Here is a 20866-nt window from a genome sequence, read left to right on the forward strand (position 1 = left end):
AGTTCATCTATATAATTTGTATATTGAAATTTTTTGTTAAAATTGAAATCTAATATATATATATATATATATATAATTATTTAAATTTAACTAAATTATTGCTGTATATATATATATGATAATTGAATAATAATAGGATTAAATTATATATATATATATATATATATGATAAAGATATGTGATATGATATTAATTTTTGTATATTTATTTTCAATTTATACATATTATAATAATATTTTTTTTAAAAATATTGTTTTCATTGTACAGTAACTAAAAGTATTAGATTAAATTTTTAAAATTAATTACAACAAGATATTTTTTTAATGATTATATCAAATAATATGATATTTAAATGGAAATATTAATATATTTATATAAATTTAATAATCAATAAAAATAATTTATAATATTTCATATAATAAAATAATTTATTTAAATAACTATTAAAAAAATATAATTAAACTATTTATATATAATTTTATATATAATTTTAACTATAACATTAACATTTTTAATAAATAGATTAATTAAATTATTGTACTTGATAATCTTTAATTAAAGCACATTATACATTTATATATATAATTATAATTATATATATTTTTTATATAGTCTAATATATTCACAATCAGTCAAATTTTTTGCCATTAATTAACTAAAAATAAATATATAATTTAATGTAATTATTAAAAATCTATATATAATTAAAATAATATATAATTATATTTTCTATTATTAGCTGATTATTATATTGTACAGTATATTAGCCAATGTTTCAACAATACCTGTACACGATATTGGCAATATACAGTATATAATTTATATTAAAAAATAATAATAATTAAATAATAATTAGATATCTAGGATATATGTAGAAATATATATATATAATTATTATAAAGTATACAGGTAGACATATATATAGTTAATAATTAAAATGCTATAATAAAATATATTTAATAATAATAATAATTATTATTATTATAGTACATCTATAGTACAGTACACTTTATATATATATATATATATTAATTATTGTATATATATAACCTGTCTATAAATTGCCTAATAATTAATTTTTCAATAATGTTAATTAAGTTCATTGTATAAAATGTCAAAAAATGTGCTTGAACTATAATATTAAATATATATATTTTATAATTAAGTTTATAATCAAATATTATATGTGTTTAGTTTAACAATAAATTAAATATATTTATATATATATATATATATAAAATTAACATCTAATTTACATTTATTTTTTTTTAAAATAAAATACTGTATAAAAGTTTTCAATTGTTTTTATTTTGTGAATATATTTAATAATAATAATAATTATTATTATTATAGTACATCTATAGTACAGTACACTTTATATATATATATATATTAATTATTGTATATATATATAACCTGTCTATAAATTTCCTAATAATTAATTTTTCAATAATGTTAATTAAGTTCATTGTATAAAATATCAAAAAATGTGCTTGAACTATAATATTAAAAATATATATTTTATAATTAAGTTTATAATCAAATATTGTATGTGTTTAGTTTAACAATAAATTAAATATATTTATTTATATATATAATTAACAACATCTAATTTACATTTTTTAAAAAATAGTTTTCAATAATTTTAATTTTGTGAATATATTTAATAATAATAATAACAACAACAAACAAACAAACAATGCTTACAACAAAATTAAACATCAATTGTTATCAAGTGTTGCCAAAAACATTGAGATTTAAGCCGGCATTGAATCAATTATATTGTGTAGGACTACAACAATTAACTACTACTACTACTACTACTAGTATTAGACGGCACTGGTATTTCAAACCTATATTGACTACTAGTGTCCTAATAGTCTATTTAATACATACTATTATATCACTACTACTTCAACTAGTGTTTCCTCAACAAACATGGTCAATTGCTGAACTAGTAGATAATCATGATCACCATGGTCAAACAACAAATTGTCTAATAAAACTAGCATTGATATTGTGGACCATTTTTACACTATGGCAACAATCAGTTTACTATTATGTCAATTGGTATCGAATAGACACAAAATTTATGCAATTATTTCAAGTATTAGCCGGTGGTGGTGGTGGTGCTGGTAGTGCTGGCGGCCTAACACCCAATCATATCGGTCTAACCGACCAATCAGCTGTCCGCAGACTACTGGCCACTTGCCGTCGGATATTTACATTTACCGATACCATAATAAATAAACTACTAGTCCCGATAGGTATGTTTATTGTAGCCAACAATCTAATGCTTAGTATGCCTACTAGTGAAAACTGGTACTCTGTACTTGCATACCTGTCCACTAGACTATTAGCTAGCCTGGCCATCTACTATATGATCAATCAAAATCTATGGCAACTTGCCTATCTATTAGTTCAATGTTTGTATTTGAAATTAAAATCTAGACAACTGAACATGGTTATTTTTGACTTTGGTTATAGTAATAATAATAATATTAATAGCAATATTAAACGTTTAAATTATCAACAAATTAACATGTTGAAAATATTGCGAAATTCTAATAAATTTTATATGGAAATTAACGATTATAATTTAACTTATTGGTCATCCTATATTATGGGTGTATTAATATTGTTAACAATTGTTAGTCTAATTGGTCACTATATAGTATTATTTGCAACAATATCACAATTACCAACTAAGTTAGTGGTAATTAGTTTATTATTATTGGTGGACACAATTATTTTGGTCACCCTATACTCAGGTGCCTGTATGCACCGGGAGGTTAACAATAGCCAGTCGTCATATACAGTACTAAATCAGTTAAATATTTATCAGTTGTCGTCGATATTGTTTAGAAATTATAAACATTTATTATTGCAATTAAAAGTTAGTATTTTATTAATTTATTTTTTAATAAATATTAGTAAAAATATATGAAATATTAAAAAAATAATTATTTTTTTATATTAATTTTTATTTCACAAAAAAGTTAATGACTGCTATGGAAAGGGCTCATAAAAAATCGTTGGGTTTTACTTGTTGGCGATTATTTCAGCTTGATAATTTTAATAGTTGCATGGTAAGTTTTTTTTAAAAAAATAATAATTTACTATAATAATAATTTTTAATTATTTTTTAAAAAATTTTAGGCACTTATACTCTATACTGTATTGTTTATTAATAGTATTAAATTATCGAAAAATATTTTATATCAACTATAATTGATATTACTTTAATAATAAAATTAATAAGTAATTTAGGAAAATAAAAATTATTGTTTTTTTTAAAAAAATAATACTTGAAATTAGATATTTTATATTATTATGTATTAAATATTTTTTATTTATAAAATAACAACTGTATTAAAAATTATTTATAAAGGTATCTGAAAAAATAATAATTCAAAATAATATTGAATTTCTACATGTAATCAATACTATTATATATATAAAATTAAGTGTACAATAAGATACAATAAATTTAATAAAAATATTTTTTTTATTAAAATATATGTGTTAACAATTTATAATAATAATAATAATTTTAAAAAATTAAATCTATTAAAAAAATATAATGCTTGTTAATCTAGTAAAATCAATATCTATTTGTTTGTCCATACAATTACTATTTGTGACAATAATTTCAAGTCAATGGTGGCCATCCATACCGTACATCCATAACCTAACCGTCCAGGAATGCGGTAGAGCCGGTAACCAGCGTGTCGATGACAACGGTTGCTTCCCATTGCACCTTAACCATAGCCTCGGTGGTGGTGGTGGTAGTCAACTGTCCCAGGCACACAATGCCAGTGCCGGCGATGCACCATGGGCAGTCCTGCTCAAATTATACTATTTAGATCAGTACGTAATTTAATATTATTGTTGACGTAATTTATTATTGTTGACGTAATTTATTATTATTAACGTAATTTGTTATTATTGTCAACGTAATTATTGTAATACGTTTTTTTTAAAAAACAAAACAAAAATAATTATTTTAACTGTACGCACGCGCGCGCATGTGTATGCGTATAATTAAAAAACTTAATTTTTTTAGAGATAATCAAACGGCTATTGATTATTGTTCTGGCTCAATTATCGGGCACCTGTGGATTATTACGGCTGGCCATTGTGTTAGTTCGTAAGTTTTAAAAAAACACGATTTATTTTTTAATTAATTAAAAAACTAACCCAATTGTTCTAGTGATGTACAATACGTTACCGTCTATACGGGATCGGGATTCCCATTGAACTGGACCCTATTGACCGAAAACGGTACTGGCTATAATTCTAGCCATATCTATCAGCATCCACTATACCACCAGCAAGGTAGTACAATCGTCAACGATATAGGACTAATCAAATTGAACACTCCTATACGGTTTGGACGGCACCAACCGGCCAACAAAGGTGACTATGATGTGAACGCACTGTGTTTGCCACCCGTTAACGTAACCAATGGCGACAATGTGTGGCCGGCCTATGTTGCCGGTTACGGAGCCAGCGATATACATGGCAAGGGCTTGCAGGTAGGCAGGCGCGATATTCAACCCTACTTTGATACCTATGGTACGGAATTTTTGCATATGGCCGCCAAAAATCAAACAGCCAGAATGTGTGATGTAAGTACAGGTATGTGTATGTGTATGTGTATGTGTATGTGTATGTGTATGTGTATGTGTATGTGTATGTGTATGTGTATGTGTATGTGTATGTGTATGTGTATGTGTATGTGTATGTGTATGTGTATGTGTATGTGTATGTGTATGTGTATGTGTATGTGTATGTGTATGTGTATGTGTATGTGTATGTGTATGTGTATGTGTATGTGTATGTGTATGTGTATGTGTATGTGTATGTGTATGTGTATGTGTATGTGTATGTGTATGTGTATGTGTATGTGTATGTGTATGTGTATGTGTATGTGTATGTGTATGTGTATGTGTATGTGTATGTGTATGTGTATGTGTATGTGTATGTGTATGTGTATGTGTATGTGTATGTGTATGTGTATGTGTATGTGACTAATATATAATATATACTAATATAATATATAATATTTTAATAATTTTTTTTAATAATCTAAAGTTTAATAAATAATAATTAATTATTAAAAAAAAATATTTAAGTTTAATTAAGTTAATATTATAATATACTAATTAACTTGATATTGTATTTACTTAAAAAATAGGGTGACTCAGGTGCTGGTCTATGGCTTTATTGGCAAAATCGTGCCGTTTTGGTTGGCCTACATAAGTCATCTACTGGACCCATACCCGACAAAAATAACTGTGTAGATGGTAATCTACAGGTGCGCGGTGAATCGGTATCAATGCATATGGACTGGATTATTAAAGTTATTAATGGTTAACAAACAAATCTAAAATTAGATATTTTTAAAATGACATCAATTTATATTATATCATATATTTTTAAGTTTTTTTTTAATTTTTCACTTTTATTTTAGTTTATTTAATATTTGATTTATTTTATTTTTTAAACATTTGATTTGCAATAACAAAACTATTGAGTTAAACAAAATATTTTGACATTTACTACAATTATTTTTTTAACTGAAATAAATTTATAGAAATAATTAATAATTTATTTATTTTTTTATATATTATAAAAATGTTAAATGATTTTATGTTTAATAATAAAGTGCAAATTGAAAACAAATATAAAGTCTATATTTTAAACAAAAATAAAATAAAGTAAATTTAGTTTATTTAATGTAAAAGATTTTTTCATTTAGGGTTTTACAAAAATTTACTTTACTTAATATATTTTATTTTATTATTTTTTTTAAATCAAACATTAATGTAAAAACTTTTTTTATTCATAAATAATTTTAACACTAATATTGTAATCTATAATATCTGTGATTTTAAAATAATCAATTAATTTGTAGCTATATTTAAATTGTTCAAGCTATTAAATATTAAATTTTTATAAAATTATCTAAAATTAATAATTTAAATAATTTAAATAATAATTCTAACAATATTAATTATAAATAGACATTATCTATTATAGTTTATTTATGTTAAATATTTTTTAAAAAATTATTTTATTTTAATAAATTTACATGGTATATTGTATGGATATATTGTTATAAATTATTATTATTATTATAATTAATACAAATATTATTAGATTATAATAAATCTATTATATATAGATTATATCATTAATGGGAATATTAATATTTTTAAATTTAATGGAAATATCTTGGATAATAATTTATGATAAAAATAAATAAATAATTAAAATAAATAAAAGTAATTTTGAATTAAATTTATAATAATAATAATTATTATTATATTTTATTTAAACAATGTAATATTAATTTATCCAAAAAAATAAATAAATAAATACTTATAATCTTATTTTTATTACAACAATTATGTGTATCATAATAATTAACCTAATATTATAAACTATCAATATATATATAACTTATTTGTTAATATTGTATAATAAAGTTAACAATTTTACAATATCTTAAATACATATAATTAAAATAAATATTGTTATATATATAATGTATATATATTCCTAATAATGTATACCTACAGTATATATTCAATATACTATATCCATATTTCTAATAATAATAATAATAATAATGATAAACATGTTTAACATATACAGTAAGTCATTGATCAATATGATTGCCATTGACTACCATCTCTACTACACTGTACTATAACTGTGCAAAAATACAACCTAACCTACAGTATTAAAATATATATATATATACTATATATTTATTAGACTACATGTGCACACATTTATTAGGACATACACATTTCAAACACACACACACACACACACACACACACACACTTACAGTAAACATTATACCTAAGTGCACATACCTATTGCCATATTTTTGTTTTGATGGTATTGACAGTATTGTCCGGCACCGGTATCTCATGTGTATTATAGTAGTTATATATATATATACTAGTATATATATCCAATCATCACTTAACATATAAAACTAGTATATGATTAACATTCAAAATTGTATTTATTATATTGAATTTAAAAAAAAATAAAAATTTATTAATTGTTATTATTATATAATGCTGTATACAACAACTACAAACAAAAATATTTATTTATTTTTAAAACTATCATCAAAATTATTATTATTATTATTATTATTATTATTATTATTATTATTATTATTATAGTGTAAATATCAAGTTTATTATTTAAATAAAAAATCTAATTATAAAACCGGTATGTATTTAATTAATTTGATTTTAAAAAAAAAAGTTATTTAATAATTATTATAAATTAACTGTTAATTAATTAATACTATAATAATTAGTTAATAATATATATTATTAATAATTTATATACTCTATTTAATTATTTTTCTATTATTTTAATGTAGTTTATAAAATGTTTTTTTTAATAGACAATTTTCTCTAAAAATATTTTATTTATTTATTTTAGCATTATTATTATTATTTAAAAAATGTAAATATGTCAAAATTAATAAATTATTATGTTAAATAGATTAATATTTAATGAGATTTTTCTATGAAAAATAAAAATATAATATATCAGAAAAAAATATCTATTTATTATATTTTACAAAAAAAATATAATAATAGATAACAATATATATAAAAATAAACTTGTTTAAAAAATAAAAATAATGATTATTATATAAAACTTAAATCAATAATGATATATAATTTACTATAGATTTAATATATGTTTAAATGTATTTTTTTAAATGCCATTAGAAATTAAAACAATAAAAATAAAATAAAAATTATAAAACAAATAATTAATAATTATTATTTTGATAAATTATTGTACAATAATATATTTTGTTTGAGTGATAATATTTTTTTTATGTCAATTTTTATGATTATATATATATATTACAGTATGTTATTTTTTTTGTGTAATCATAAAAAATCAATATTAAAAATTTATATATATATATTGAATATATTATTAGGTGTTTTCAAAAAAAATTACATGAAATCAAAACATTACTGTACTGTTGTATATCATTGTGTTTGTGTATTAAATTATTAAATACATTATCAGTATATATATATATATATATATATACAGCATATATATAATGTATATAGTTTTGGGTGTGAAACTTAAATAAAATTATTAATATATATTTCATGATTTCATATTAATATATATATTATATTTCCTGTAATTTGTTTTTAAAATTATTTTATGCTAAAAGTTATATATAACAATTTTTTTATTACATTATATACAGTATTTATAAACTAATATATGAGAGGAAATTGGATTAACATATAATTAATTTGAATTTTATTATTTCATATATTTATATATATATGATTATTATTTTTTTGTTTCCATTAAATTACAGAATATTCTTTATATAACAAAAAAAAAGTTTATTAAAGTATACTTAGAATTGTTAGCCCAATACTAATAATAATAATAATCATATATATATATATAATTTATATATATATATTGAAGTCAATGATGTCATATATCATATATATATATATATATATATATATATCACATAACAATACTGTATAATATACCTGTATATTAAAAATCTAACATTTTTTTCCCTATAGTTATTGACAGCAAAATTGTATATATTATATATGAGTTAGTCTTTTAATAATAATATAATTTATATATATATTTTCCATCTATTTTTAGCATTAATACAGTTATGTATTACAAATTGAATTGTTTTTTTTTTGTTGATGACATTTTATACTATTATAGATGAATATTATATAACACTTTATATTTTATATGTAATTTACTTAAATTGTATTTTTACATTAAAAATATTCTTTTTTATTTATTTTGTTGATTACAGGGTTGTAGTCAACAAAACAATAGTTAACAGTGATGATGATGATAATAATGATAACAAAAAAATTGCTATTTTTAGTATACTTAGTATTTTTTATTATTATTGTTTTATATATAAATACAAAACGAAAAATAAATAAATATATAGTACTTAATATATTTTACATTAATATTTATTAATAGTTATTTACAATTTATAAATAAATAAATATATATTCGCTATAATAATAAATGTTTTTTATTCATATTTTGAACACTAAAAGCAATTTTTTTTAATATATAATATAATCAAATAAAAAATGCTTTTAAAAATAATTTAATATTGCATTTAAGTATTTAGTATTTTCTAATTATAGTTATTTATTTGATTCCTAATATTGTAATAATAATAATACTAAAAATAGTGTAATTATTATATAACTTATTGTTATTATTACTATAAACTATATATCGTATATACTGTATATATATTAATGATTTTTTTATAAAAATAAGTTAATGATATTGTTGTTGTTGTTTTTTTACAAAATAAATTAATATGACAACAATATTTATAGGTAATATTATACTAGTTATTATTATTATTATTAGTAGTAGTAGTAGTAGTAGTAGTGGTAGTAGTATTAGTAGTAGTATTAGTAGTAGTAGTAGTAGTAGTAGTAGTAGTAGTAGTAGTAGTAGTAGTAGTAGTAGTAGTAGTAGTAGTAGTAGTAGTAGTAGTAGTAGTAGTAGTAGTAGTAGTAGTATAAAAATAAACAATAATTTACTATTTTTTAAATAATTAGTTTTATTATTTTAATATTAGAAAAAAATCAATATTTATACAACAAAAAAAATGTTTTACATCTACAATAACAATATGATAATAATATTATAAGTGAACAAAAAATTATTTATTTTTTTATAAATTTTAATATCTGAAAAAAAATTCTACAATAATTATTATTTTATGTAAATTTTTTTTTAAAATAATTATTATTTTTATTATTATAAAAATCTAGATAATAATGGATAACCACAACATTATTAGTAGTAATCCCAGACCAAGTTCATCACGATTTCCTCCATTATTATCTACAACAACAACATCAGCTACCGGTGCTGGTAGTAGTAGTAGTAGTAGTAGTAGTGGTGGTAATAGCAGATCCCAACTGTTTCAGCGAAGTTCATCATTTGATTATTCATTTACTATACCATCGACAACAACACCTCAATTAGTAATTGATAGGAAAGTTAGTCAACAAAAATCTTTATTATTATTAAATGAATTATCATCTATTGGTAACAATTATGGTAACAATACTACAACTACTACTACTACTACTACTAGTAATGGTAGAGAAAATAATAGGTTATTTCAATCATCATCAACAACAACAAGTGGTGATAACTTGTTGTCCAACAATGAGGTATATTATTATCAGTTTTAAAAATTTTACTAAAAAAATATTATTATTTTTTGTGTGTATATTATTTTAGTCGTTATTCATCACTACCAGTGCTAATGATAGCCGACATCAGCAACCGGGAGCTGGTAATAGTAGTAGTAGTAGTGGCTTATGTAGCTTACCATCATCATCATCATCATCATCATCAATGGTACCGGTGCTCAATGCCTACATAAATAATTCCCAGCAAAGCGATGACAATAAGAAATTGCAAATTGAAAACCAAATATTGAAAGACAATTATCTACAGTTGACACGTGTTTTGCAAAAACATAGTCGACTGATGTGCCGAAAGGATGACCTAATTGTTAGACTACAGGAACGGCTGTCCACTACCAGTACCTCCTCTTCCTTGCCATCAATGATGATCACATCACCCAAGATATCGGTGCTCTCTGTAGACAATAGTGGTAGTAGTAGTAGTAGTAGTGGTAGTACTGGTGATGCCTGTAATGACAAAACTAATACTAGATTTAGTGATAATAATAATGATATTAAAGTACAGACTGATTCAAAAGTGTTGAACAATGAATTTGAAGATATACTGGAAAAATCCAGAAAAGTTTCCGAAATATTACAATCAAAGTATTGGGAATATTCCCAAAATTCTCAACAATTATTTGTCGAATTTGCCGATAATTTTGGCAAATATTTACTACAATTTGTTCAATTGGTTAAACAAATCAATCAATATCTCAATGATAATCAACATATACTACTATTACAGGAAAATATTGTTCAAACTAGTAGTAGTAGTACTGATAATAATATGGTGGACATGGATATCAAGCACCGGGAGTTGAGCACAAAATATAGTCAATTGCAGGAAACATGCGATAAACTAATTGATGAAAATCAAAAATTTACAAAAATTGTATTTTAATTAATTTATTTTCTTTAATTTTTAAAATATTAACTAAAAGTTATTTTTAATTATTGATTTTTTTTTAGATAACATATTTAGAGGAACTGTGTATAGTAAATGACATACCTGTGCCCGATAATAGTAATAATAGCAGCAATAATGAGGACAGTATTGTTGATCGGATAAAGCATAGGATATCCCATATTATATCAAGTAATTTGCGATTGACTGGCGATACCAATCAGCTCCGGGAACGGTTGGCTGCCGATGAAGACTATATTATGGAACTAATCGAATTGATCGGTGATATTGAAGTGGAACTGGAGTTATTGGGTAGGGATGAGCGCAGTATTGAACGTGTTGTCGACAAATTTAGCCAACGATACGATTGTCTATACAACTATCGACTACCGGAGTATTCCCAGTATTTTGAAGCCTTGAAAAACAGTGTCGTCCAGTCATATCGTAATCAATTGAAATGGTGTCACCAATTAAATACTAGTAGTAGTAGTAGTAAAATAACTACCAGTGCTGCCGTCAATGACATTGTTGGCCTATCACTTAATAAGGACGGCATCTTATCCTCCAATGATGATCAGCTCATACCTGATGTTTTCAGCGAAGACACTGGTGGTAGTGGTCGGCAACATGTGATGATGACAAGCGATGACATAGCCATTAGCCATAACCAACCAAACAGTCCATTAGTTAGAAAGGAAAGGGATGTCCAGTTAGATGCTAACGATTATGACGACAAAGTGATGGACAGTCCGACTACTGATGGCGGAGGAGGCGATCATCACTTTGACATCGAAACACTCAACTATATACTAATGGCTAATCCGTTTAGTTTGAAATCACATCTGGAAGTGGTTGAAGAGGTCGAGGAAGAGGAGGAGGAAGAGGAGGAGGAAGGGGTGGTTGAGGAGGAACTGGAGATTGAAGATAAAATGGCTGACTATAGCAATGCCAACGACTCTGTAGACAACGATTATGACTACGACGACAACGACGACGACGAAGTTTTTGAAGATAATCCCAATAATAATAATAATAATGACATTCAATTGAAAACTGCAGAAAATATCTGCATTAATAATACCACTAATATTATTGATGATAATAATGATGATATAAATTTATATGCAATTGTCGAACAATTGCTTAATGATATTATAGATAAAATAGTTGCCGATATTACTACTAGTGATATACATGTAAATAATAATAATAATAATAACGATAATAATAATAATCAACATAATAATGATGATGACTATAGCTATATGGAGGACAGTGATGGCCATAGACTAGTAGATAATACTACTGATAGTCATAATCATGATTGCATTGATGATAAACAATCGCTATCTCAATCATCATCGGCGACGACAGTGTCCGATCGTCATCATCACCGACACAGCAGGTCTATCAGCGATGATGACAATGACAACGACAATACCAAACAACAACAACAGTCGCCAATTGATTCAGATTTTGTCTCATCCGAAGACAACATCATTATTATCAATAGTCAGCCAACAAGTCCTGTAATGATAATGTCTGGCAAACAGTCGACTATTGGTGGCCAACAATCCGATGCAATCATAATTCAAGTAATTATTTTTAAATAAAATTATTATTATTTATTATATATATACTGTATATATAACTATAATATATAACTATAACTTATAGTATAAAATATGGATTAATAATTTTTGTTTAAAAAATTATTTTTATTTTTATATAAACAAAATTAATATCAAATATATATTTCTATTTTATTAATTAATTAATTAATTAAAATTATTTTTGATTTTTTTTATGTTTCTATTAGGATAGTCAACAACCTACACAACAACTATACCAACAAACTATTGATAATACTATTGATAATAATAACATAATTACTGGTACAGACACTACTACTAGTACTACTACTACTAACAGTTTTAAGGAACAGTATCTGAATGATGAGCTGAGAGCCTGGAGGGAACTGGTCGAACAACAACGTGGACTAATGGAAAAAATTAGGTCAGAGCTAGATATACAACAATCGGCTAATCGGGATAAAGATAAAACAATAGCACTGTTACGTCAATCGCTAAGTAATTCAGTAGATATTTCAGATAATAATAATAACAATAATATGAATAATTCCCGGGAATATTCCCAGAAAAATTTGAGCAAAATTTCCGGTAATAATAATGAGGATGATATAGATAGTTGTGCTACTGATATGGATCTAAGTTTATTATCATCATCATCTAGTACTACAACAACAATAAGTGATATGAACTTGGACAATTTATTTAATAATGATCATGGTCAATTATCTCATAAATTAGATTCACAAAATTCACTAGCTACAATTGAAACAATCAATGATGATGATGATGATTTAGTTAGTGATGTTAATAGTAGTAGTAGTATAGTAGAATATAATAATGATAATGATGATTATTATAAAAATTATCAAGGTAATAATAATAGTCAACTAAAAATTGCCTGGAATCAAGTTGATAATAATAATTTTAATCATCATGATAATAATACTACTAGTAGTAATAATAATCATAATCATAATAATAATAAACCAAAATTATCAAGTACACATTATCTAACCGAGGTTAGTTAGTTTTTTATTTATTTAAATTTTTTTTACAAAATTACAATATAATTATTTTTACATATTTTTTTGGGGTAATATATTTATTGTTTAAATTAATTTACAGACCGATAACTATTCAATTGATTTATCGGAAAAATTATCTCCGATATCGGTTCCCGAGGAACTCCTGCTGAGTAATAATTTTCGTAAAAAAGTATTCATACCATACAGTCATGAGGACTGTCCGGTTAGAGTATGTATTTAGGAAATCTATTTTTTTTTAAATTAATTTAAAATTTTATTAAATAATAATTATTATTATTATTAGAGACACTCGTGTAAGGGTCGGGTCATATACTATGGTAATCATCCGAGAAAAACGAAACTAGAGCTGAAAAATGTTGAAATTGTTTTTCCCGCTAATATTGTATGTAATAATAATAATAATTATATTATAGTTTTATTTTTTGATGATATAAATTGATAATTTAATAAATATTTTTTTTCTGTATAGAAATCATCATCATCTGTGAAAAAGTAAATAATAATAATAATAATAATAACAAAATTAAATTTATTATAATATTTTACTATTTATTTGTAATTTAATAATAATAATAACTATTGTTTTTTTTGATAAGTAAATACAATATATTTTATAAAATGTAAATATAATTTAATTAAAAAAAATTAATTATATAATAAAACTTTATAAATATTATAATATTTAAGACAACTACTGAAACATACAGATATTTATTTATATTAAACTTTTTTTTATTATTTTATCAAATTTCATAATTTATATTTGTTTTTTTTAAAAAAAAATAATTAAAACATTAATTATTGATAATAATGGATAAACTAAATAATAATTATCTATTAAATAGCAAACAATATTATTTTATAAACTATTGATATTTAAGTACTAAATTTAATTTAATTAATTAATTAATTATAAAATATTTTTTAATGAGATAGCATTTAATAGTGTTTTGATTACTGGTGATGATTATCATAAAATGTTAATTTAATTGTTAATAATAATAATAATGAGATAAAATATCATTATTTTTACAAAATATATAATATAAACGATAATTTTAATTTATTATTATTAATATAATAATAATAATTATTATTATTTATCAATTTTACAGACTATATATATATACTATTATCTTTGTAATCGTTTTTTTTGTATATATACATATATATTCGAAAAAAATATATGTAATAATAATAAATATAAATATTTATATATATTAGTTATGATTATATGCTATTAAAAAACATAATAAAAAATAAATTTATTTCAATATTAACTGTAAATGCTATATCATATAATTTTGTTGTTTTTTATTGTATTTAATTGCTATGTCATAGAAATTGGTAATAAAATAACAAATATTTTAATTTCAATTATAATATTAATTTCGTATATATATATTAGTGAAAGTTTTAAATAGAAAACAGGAATATTAATCTAAAACACTTGTATTTCAGATTAAATATCTAAAAAAACAGTATTTATACTAAAAAATGTCAATTAAATATGATTTCACCGGAAAGGTAGCTCTGATAACTGGTTCGAGTTCGGGTATCGGTGCGGCCACTGCTCAACTGTTTGCCAAATCGGGTGCCAATGTTGTAGTTACCGGCCGTAATGCTGACAGTGTGGCCAAAGTGGCCAAACAATGTACAGATGTTTCACCGAAACAGTTGCCAGCACTGGAAGTTGTCGGCGATCTGACTAACGATGAGGACTGCAATCGACTGATTGAGACAACTGTCCAAACGTTTGGCAAAATCGATATATTGGTCAACAGTGCTGGCAGTGGTTTTTATTTTAATATTGATGCCACAGATTTTATGGAAAAGTTTTCGCTGGCATTGAAAACCAATTTGAATTCATTGGTATATATGACACACAAATGTGTCCCGCATTTGGCCAAAACTCGGGGCAATATTATCAATATATCGAGTGTTTCATCAAAAAAATCAGTAAACAATATATATATATATATATTATTTCATTGAATAATATAAGTAAATTAAGTTATAATAATATTTATTTATTTTTTTTGTAAAAAATTTATAAATATCTAGTCTAGCGGTGAATCTCCTTACTGTGTGTCCAAAGCCGCGGTCAATATGTTTACCAAATGTATGGCCGCAGAGTTGGGACCCAAACGTATCAGAGTTAACGCAATACTGTATTTCTTAATTTAATTATATATATATATATATACAGTATATACTGTGTATATATATATATATATATTAATAATTATTTATTTATTTATTTTAATTTTTTTACTAATTAGTTCCGGAGTTGTTGACACCAACTTTAACACTGTATTTGAGATATCGAAAGAGCTTATCGATGAAATAAACAAATCTATTGGCCAGAAATATCCGGTCGGTCGGGTTGGCCAACCCGAGGACATTGCCAATACTGTTGCCTATTTGGCCAGTGATACGGCCGCCGGGTTTCTGACCGGCAGTCTGGTTGTAGCCGACGGCGGAGATATTGCGGCCAATGTTTCGTATGATTAGTTAATATATCGTATATTAAAAACAGTATTAAACTTATTGTTTGGTTTTTATTTAGTTAAGCAAACATTTAAATTATAATAATAATTATTATTATTATTATTTACAACATTATATCAAAATTATTAGTAAAGTTTTAATTTTATATTTTATTAATTAAATTAAAAAATTATTATCTTTAAATTGAACAAATTTTTTTTAATAAGTATGTTTTTATTTAAAATTATGTTTAAAAAATAAATTATAATTTTATAGATATTTTTTTTAGTTAGGATAAAATAATATTAAATTTTGTTTATCTTATTGTTGTTTGATTTTATTACAATTAAATTAATAAATAATGTTGTCTTAATGTTAATATTAATTTACTAAAAAAATTTGCAATCTCATAGAAATTATATGATAATTTTAAATATTTTTAATACAATATTATTATTTAGTATTTGTAGAAAGTTTTAATAGAAAACAAGAATATTAAATAAATAAATATTTAATATCTAAACAGTATTTATACATAAAAATGTCACTTAAGTATGATTTTACCGGAAAGGTAGCTCTGATAACTGGTTCGAGTTCGGGTATCGGTGCGGCCACTGCTCAACTGTTTGCCAAATCGGGTGCCAATGTTGTAATTACCGGTCGTAATGCCGATCGTGTGGCCAAAGTGGCCAAACAATGTACAATGTTATCAATATATCTAGTGTTGCATCAAAAAAATCAGTAAACAATATATAAGTTATACTAATTTTTATATTTTTGTAAAAAAATAAAATTTATAAATATCTAGTCTACAGTTGAATCTCCTTACTGTGTATCCAAAGCAGCACTGGATATGTTTACCAAATGTATGGCCGCAGAGTTGGGACCCAAACATCATATCAGAGTCAATGCAATACTGTATTTAATTAATTACTTATAATATATACAGATATATATATACAGTTATATATATACAGATAAATATATATACAGATAAATATATATACAGATATATATATATATATATAGATATATATACAGATATAATATATATAGTTAGAATATATACAGATATAATATATACAGATAAATATATTTATACAGATAAATATATTTATACAGATATAGTATATATATACAGATATATATATACAGATAATATATATACAGATAAATATATATATATATATACAGATAAATATATATATATATATACTGATAAATATATATACAGATATATATCATATATTTAAATTTAAAATTATTTTTGACTAATTAGTCCCGGAGCTGTTGACACCAACTTTATGACTGTATTTGATTTACCGAAAGAGTTGATCGATCAAACAAACAAAGCATTTGGCCTGAAATTACCGATCGGTAGGATTGCCCAGCCCCAGGAAATTGTCAATACTGTTGCCTATTTGGCCAGTGATACGGCGGCCGGATTTATGACCGGCAGTCTGGTTGTGGTCGACGGCGGAGATATTGCCGCTAACGTGTCATACGAATAGTTAGGATTTAAAAATAAAAACATTATTAAAACTTATTGTTGTTTTGTTTTAGTTTTGTTGTTTGGTTTTATTATTTAGCAAATATTTAAATATTTTTTTGTTTGTATTTTATATTAGAATATTAATATCAAAATAATAATTATTATTATTATTAATTGTTTAATTAATTATTTAATTAAAAACTATTTATTTATAAATTACAAACTATTTGATAATAAAATTAAATTTATTTAATAAAATGTTAAATAATAATTTTATAATCTAAAATTTTTTTAAAAATTATAATTAGATTTAAATTTTTTTTAAATAAAAAGCTTTAGATGACAGATAATTTTAATTTTTAATTTACAATATAGTTAAACACATTATTTACAAATATGTTAACAAAATAATTATTAAAATTTTTTTATATTATATTTTTTTGGTTGATGTAAATGAAAAAAATTATTATTATAAAATAAATAATATTTAAGAGTCTATGTATTTATTTGTTTATAATTTTATATTTTATTTTTTGTTAGTTAAATTTTTTTTAATAATGTTGTTTTTAGTAATAGTATTTAGTATTAATGTTAATACAGTATTAATTAATTAAAAAAAATTTGCAATGTCATAAAAATTATTTTAAAAAATAACAAATATTTTTATTACAATATTAATTTTAGTATTTGTAGTAAGTTTTAATAGAAAACACAAATATTTTTTTTAAAAATATTTATTTAATATCTAAACAGTATTTATATTTAAAAACAAAATGTCGCTTAAATATGATTTCACCGGAAAGGTAGCTCTGATAACTGGTTCGAGTTCGGGTATCGGTGCGGCCACTGCTCAACTGTTTGCCAAATCGGGTGCCAATGTTGTAGTTACCGGTCGTAATGCTGACGCTGTGGCCAAAGTGGCCAAACAATGTTCAGTTGTTTCGCCGAAACAGTTGCCAGCACTGGAAGTTGTCGGCGATCTGACTAACGATGAGGACTGCAATCGACTGATTGAGACAACTGTCCAAACGTTTGGCAAAATTGATATATTGGTCAACAATGCCGGCGCTGGTATTATGGCGCCAATTGATGCCACAGATTATATGGAAAAGTTTTCGCTGGCATTGAAAACCAATTTGAATTCAGTGGTATATATGACACACAAATGTGTGCCATATTTGGCCAAAACTCGGGGCAATATTATCAATATATCGAGTATTGCATCAAAAAAATCAGTAAATATCAGTATATACTAGAAATACATAGAAATAATCAGTTATTTCAAACGGCAATATTATTTTACAGGGATCTACTGGTAGTTCCCCGTACTGTATGTCCAAAGCCGGGATCAATATGTTTACCAAATGTATGGCCGCAGAGTTGGGACCCAAACGTATCAGAGTTAACGCAATACTGTATTTAATAATAACTTATTTATATAGATTAATATAAATATTATTTTTTAAATACAATTTTAATTAATTAATTTTTATTTTTGTTGAACTAATTAGTCCCGGAGCTGTTGACACCAACTTTATGACTATATTTGATTTGCCGAAAGATTTAATCGGCCAAATATACAGTAATATTGGCCAGAAATATCCGGTCGGTAGGGTTGGCCAGAGTCAGGATATTGCCTATACTGTTGCCTATTTGGCCAGTGATAGTGAGGCCGGGTTTATAACCGGCAGTATTGTTGTGGCCGACGGCGGAGATATTGTTGCCAATGTATCGTATGAATAGTTAATATAAGATATTATAACAGTATTTAAACTTATTGTTTGATTTTATTATTTAGTAAATTATTTAAATAATTTTTATTATTATTATTATTTACAATATTATATCAAAATTGTTAGTAAAGTTTTTAATTTTATGTTTTATAATTTAAATCTAAATTATTATTTTAAATTGAACAAAAATTTTTTTAATAAGTCTATGTTTTTTAATTTTTAAAGTTATTTTAAAGTTAAAAAATAAATTATATTGTATTATTTTTTTATAGAAATTTTCATTAATAAATGTTATACTTTAAAATTATATTTATATACTTTTAAAAAATTAATAATATTTGATATTATTCTAAATTTTATTATTTATGAATTTATTTACTTTCATATTAAAAATTTATAGTATTTTAAAATCTATAATAATATACTATATATATATATTAATTATATCTACATAAATATATGTATAAATATTTTATGCATTTAACATAAAAATGTGTCAACTAATTTTTATGACAATGAATTTTTTATTAATTATTTTTACTAAATTACTAAAAAACTAACACATATTAATAACAACTATAAAAAAAACTAAAACATAAAAACTAGAATTTATTAAAACAAATTTTATTAGGATAAAATATTATTATTATTATTATCAAAAATGTCTAGGTTAATGTTTTAAAAAAATAAAAATTTTAGTTCAATCCACTCAATAGATATTTATTATTAGTTATATATATATATATATATATATATAATACAATATTAGCTATTTAAAAATATTTTACATATACTGTATATACACTATTACATATAAAAATAATATAAATATATATATATACCAGTATATATAAATTTTGTATATTGTTTAACAAAAAAAAATATTAAAACTATTATTGTATTATCATATAAGTATGTATTGAATTAACTAAAACACACAAAAAACTGTTACAAAATTATTATTATTATTATTTATAAAGTATATTAGACTTTGGTTTTAAATATTTATTATTGTCTAAATTGCTTAATGAAATTAATGTCATTTTTTATTTATTTAATTCAATTAATTATTTGATTTGTTTTTTTATTATTATTGAATCACATTTTTTGTCGATGATTTTATGGGCAAAAATATTTAATATATAATTAAATAAACAAACAAAACAACAACAAAATTATTTAAAATAAAAATTAATTCAACACTAATGAGTCGACAAATTAAAAAACTGGTTTTTTATTTGATAATAACATTAAATAATTTTTAATTTTTTTAAAGAAAGTGAATGTTATGAGAGAGAGAGAGAGAGA

At 22.9% G+C, this 20866-nt stretch overlaps 5 protein-coding genes across 5 annotated transcripts; all 5 read left to right on the top strand.

The window, feature by feature from the left end:
• The first annotated feature begins 1699 nt into the window (after positions 1-1699).
• On the top strand, positions 1700-5380 carry LOC128965047 (uncharacterized). The gene is made up of 5 exons (XM_054311699.1): positions 1700-2426; positions 3600-3870; positions 4067-4150; positions 4214-4631; positions 5201-5380. The coding sequence occupies exons 1-5, from the start codon at positions 1700-1702 to the stop codon at positions 5378-5380; spliced, it is 1680 nt and encodes a 559-aa protein (XP_054167674.1).
• Positions 5381-10683: 5303 nt separating this feature from the next.
• On the top strand, positions 10684-13688 carry LOC128965048 (protein CLEC16A homolog). The gene is made up of 5 exons (XM_054311700.1): positions 10684-11091; positions 11271-12401; positions 12477-12800; positions 13025-13591; positions 13668-13688. Exons 1-5 carry the CDS (start codon positions 10684-10686, stop codon positions 13686-13688), a joined length of 2451 nt encoding a protein of 816 aa, XP_054167675.1.
• Positions 13689-15278: 1590 nt separating this feature from the next.
• On the top strand, positions 15279-16365 carry LOC128965157 (3-oxoacyl-[acyl-carrier-protein] reductase FabG-like). The gene is made up of 3 exons (XM_054311812.1): positions 15279-15802; positions 15908-16014; positions 16126-16365. The coding sequence occupies exons 1-3, from the start codon at positions 15341-15343 to the stop codon at positions 16355-16357; spliced, it is 801 nt and encodes a 266-aa protein (XP_054167787.1). The 5' UTR covers positions 15279-15340; the 3' UTR covers positions 16358-16365.
• Positions 16366-16874: 509 nt separating this feature from the next.
• LOC128965049 (uncharacterized oxidoreductase YmfI-like) lies at positions 16875-17844 on the top strand. The gene is made up of 3 exons (XM_054311702.1): positions 16875-17031; positions 17149-17251; positions 17613-17844. Exons 1-3 carry the CDS (start codon positions 16875-16877, stop codon positions 17842-17844), a joined length of 492 nt encoding a protein of 163 aa, XP_054167677.1.
• Positions 17845-18576: 732 nt separating this feature from the next.
• Positions 18577-19568, top strand: LOC128965050 (3-oxoacyl-[acyl-carrier-protein] reductase FabG-like). The gene is made up of 3 exons (XM_054311703.1): positions 18577-19060; positions 19131-19240; positions 19337-19568. The coding sequence occupies exons 1-3, from the start codon at positions 18599-18601 to the stop codon at positions 19566-19568; spliced, it is 804 nt and encodes a 267-aa protein (XP_054167678.1). The 5' UTR covers positions 18577-18598.
• The last annotated feature ends 1298 nt before the right edge of the window (positions 19569-20866 follow it).

This window comes from Oppia nitens, unplaced genomic scaffold (genome assembly GCF_028296485.1).
Source record: "Oppia nitens isolate AA-2021 unplaced genomic scaffold, nextdenovo-longstitch-racon4-pilon3 scaffold16_pilon_pilon_pilon, whole genome shotgun sequence".
NCBI classification, from domain to species: Eukaryota; Metazoa; Arthropoda; class Arachnida; order Sarcoptiformes; family Oppiidae; genus Oppia; species Oppia nitens.

Bases quoted from the DNA above. Each gene is read 5' to 3' on its own strand.
- LOC128965157 (XM_054311812.1), top strand. From the start codon at position 15,341: ATGTCAATTAAATATGATTTCACCGGAAAGGTAGCTCTGATAACTGGT. The intron at 15,803-15,907 runs GTAAACAATATA...ATAAATATCTAG, and splicing joins GTGTTTCATCAAAAAAATCA to TCTAGCGGTGAATCTCCTTA. The intron at 16,015-16,125 runs GTATTTCTTAAT...TTTACTAATTAG, and splicing joins ATCAGAGTTAACGCAATACT to TTCCGGAGTTGTTGACACCA.
- LOC128965048 (XM_054311700.1), top strand. From the start codon at position 10,684: ATGATCACATCACCCAAGATATCGGTGCTCTCTGTAGACAATAGTGGT. The intron at 12,402-12,476 runs GTAAATAATAAT...AGCTATATGGAG, and splicing joins TTACTACTAGTGATATACAT to GACAGTGATGGCCATAGACT. The intron at 12,801-13,024 runs GTAATTATTTTT...TGTTTCTATTAG, and splicing joins CCGATGCAATCATAATTCAA to GATAGTCAACAACCTACACA.
- LOC128965047 (XM_054311699.1), top strand. From the start codon at position 1,700: ATGCTTACAACAAAATTAAACATCAATTGTTATCAAGTGTTGCCAAAA. The intron at 2,427-3,599 runs GTTTGTATTTGA...TTGTTAATCTAG, and splicing joins TGCCTATCTATTAGTTCAAT to TAAAATCAATATCTATTTGT. The intron at 4,632-5,200 runs GTAAGTACAGGT...CTTAAAAAATAG, and splicing joins AAACAGCCAGAATGTGTGAT to GGTGACTCAGGTGCTGGTCT.
- LOC128965050 (XM_054311703.1), top strand. From the start codon at position 18,599: ATGTCGCTTAAATATGATTTCACCGGAAAGGTAGCTCTGATAACTGGT. The intron at 19,061-19,130 runs GTAAATATCAGT...ATTATTTTACAG, and splicing joins GTATTGCATCAAAAAAATCA to GGATCTACTGGTAGTTCCCC. The intron at 19,241-19,336 runs GTATTTAATAAT...TGAACTAATTAG, and splicing joins ATCAGAGTTAACGCAATACT to TCCCGGAGCTGTTGACACCA.
- LOC128965049 (XM_054311702.1), top strand. From the start codon at position 16,875: ATGTCACTTAAGTATGATTTTACCGGAAAGGTAGCTCTGATAACTGGT. The intron at 17,032-17,148 runs GTACAATGTTAT...TCTAGTCTACAG, and splicing joins GGCCAAAGTGGCCAAACAAT to TTGAATCTCCTTACTGTGTA. The intron at 17,252-17,612 runs GTATTTAATTAA...TTGACTAATTAG, and splicing joins ATCAGAGTCAATGCAATACT to TCCCGGAGCTGTTGACACCA.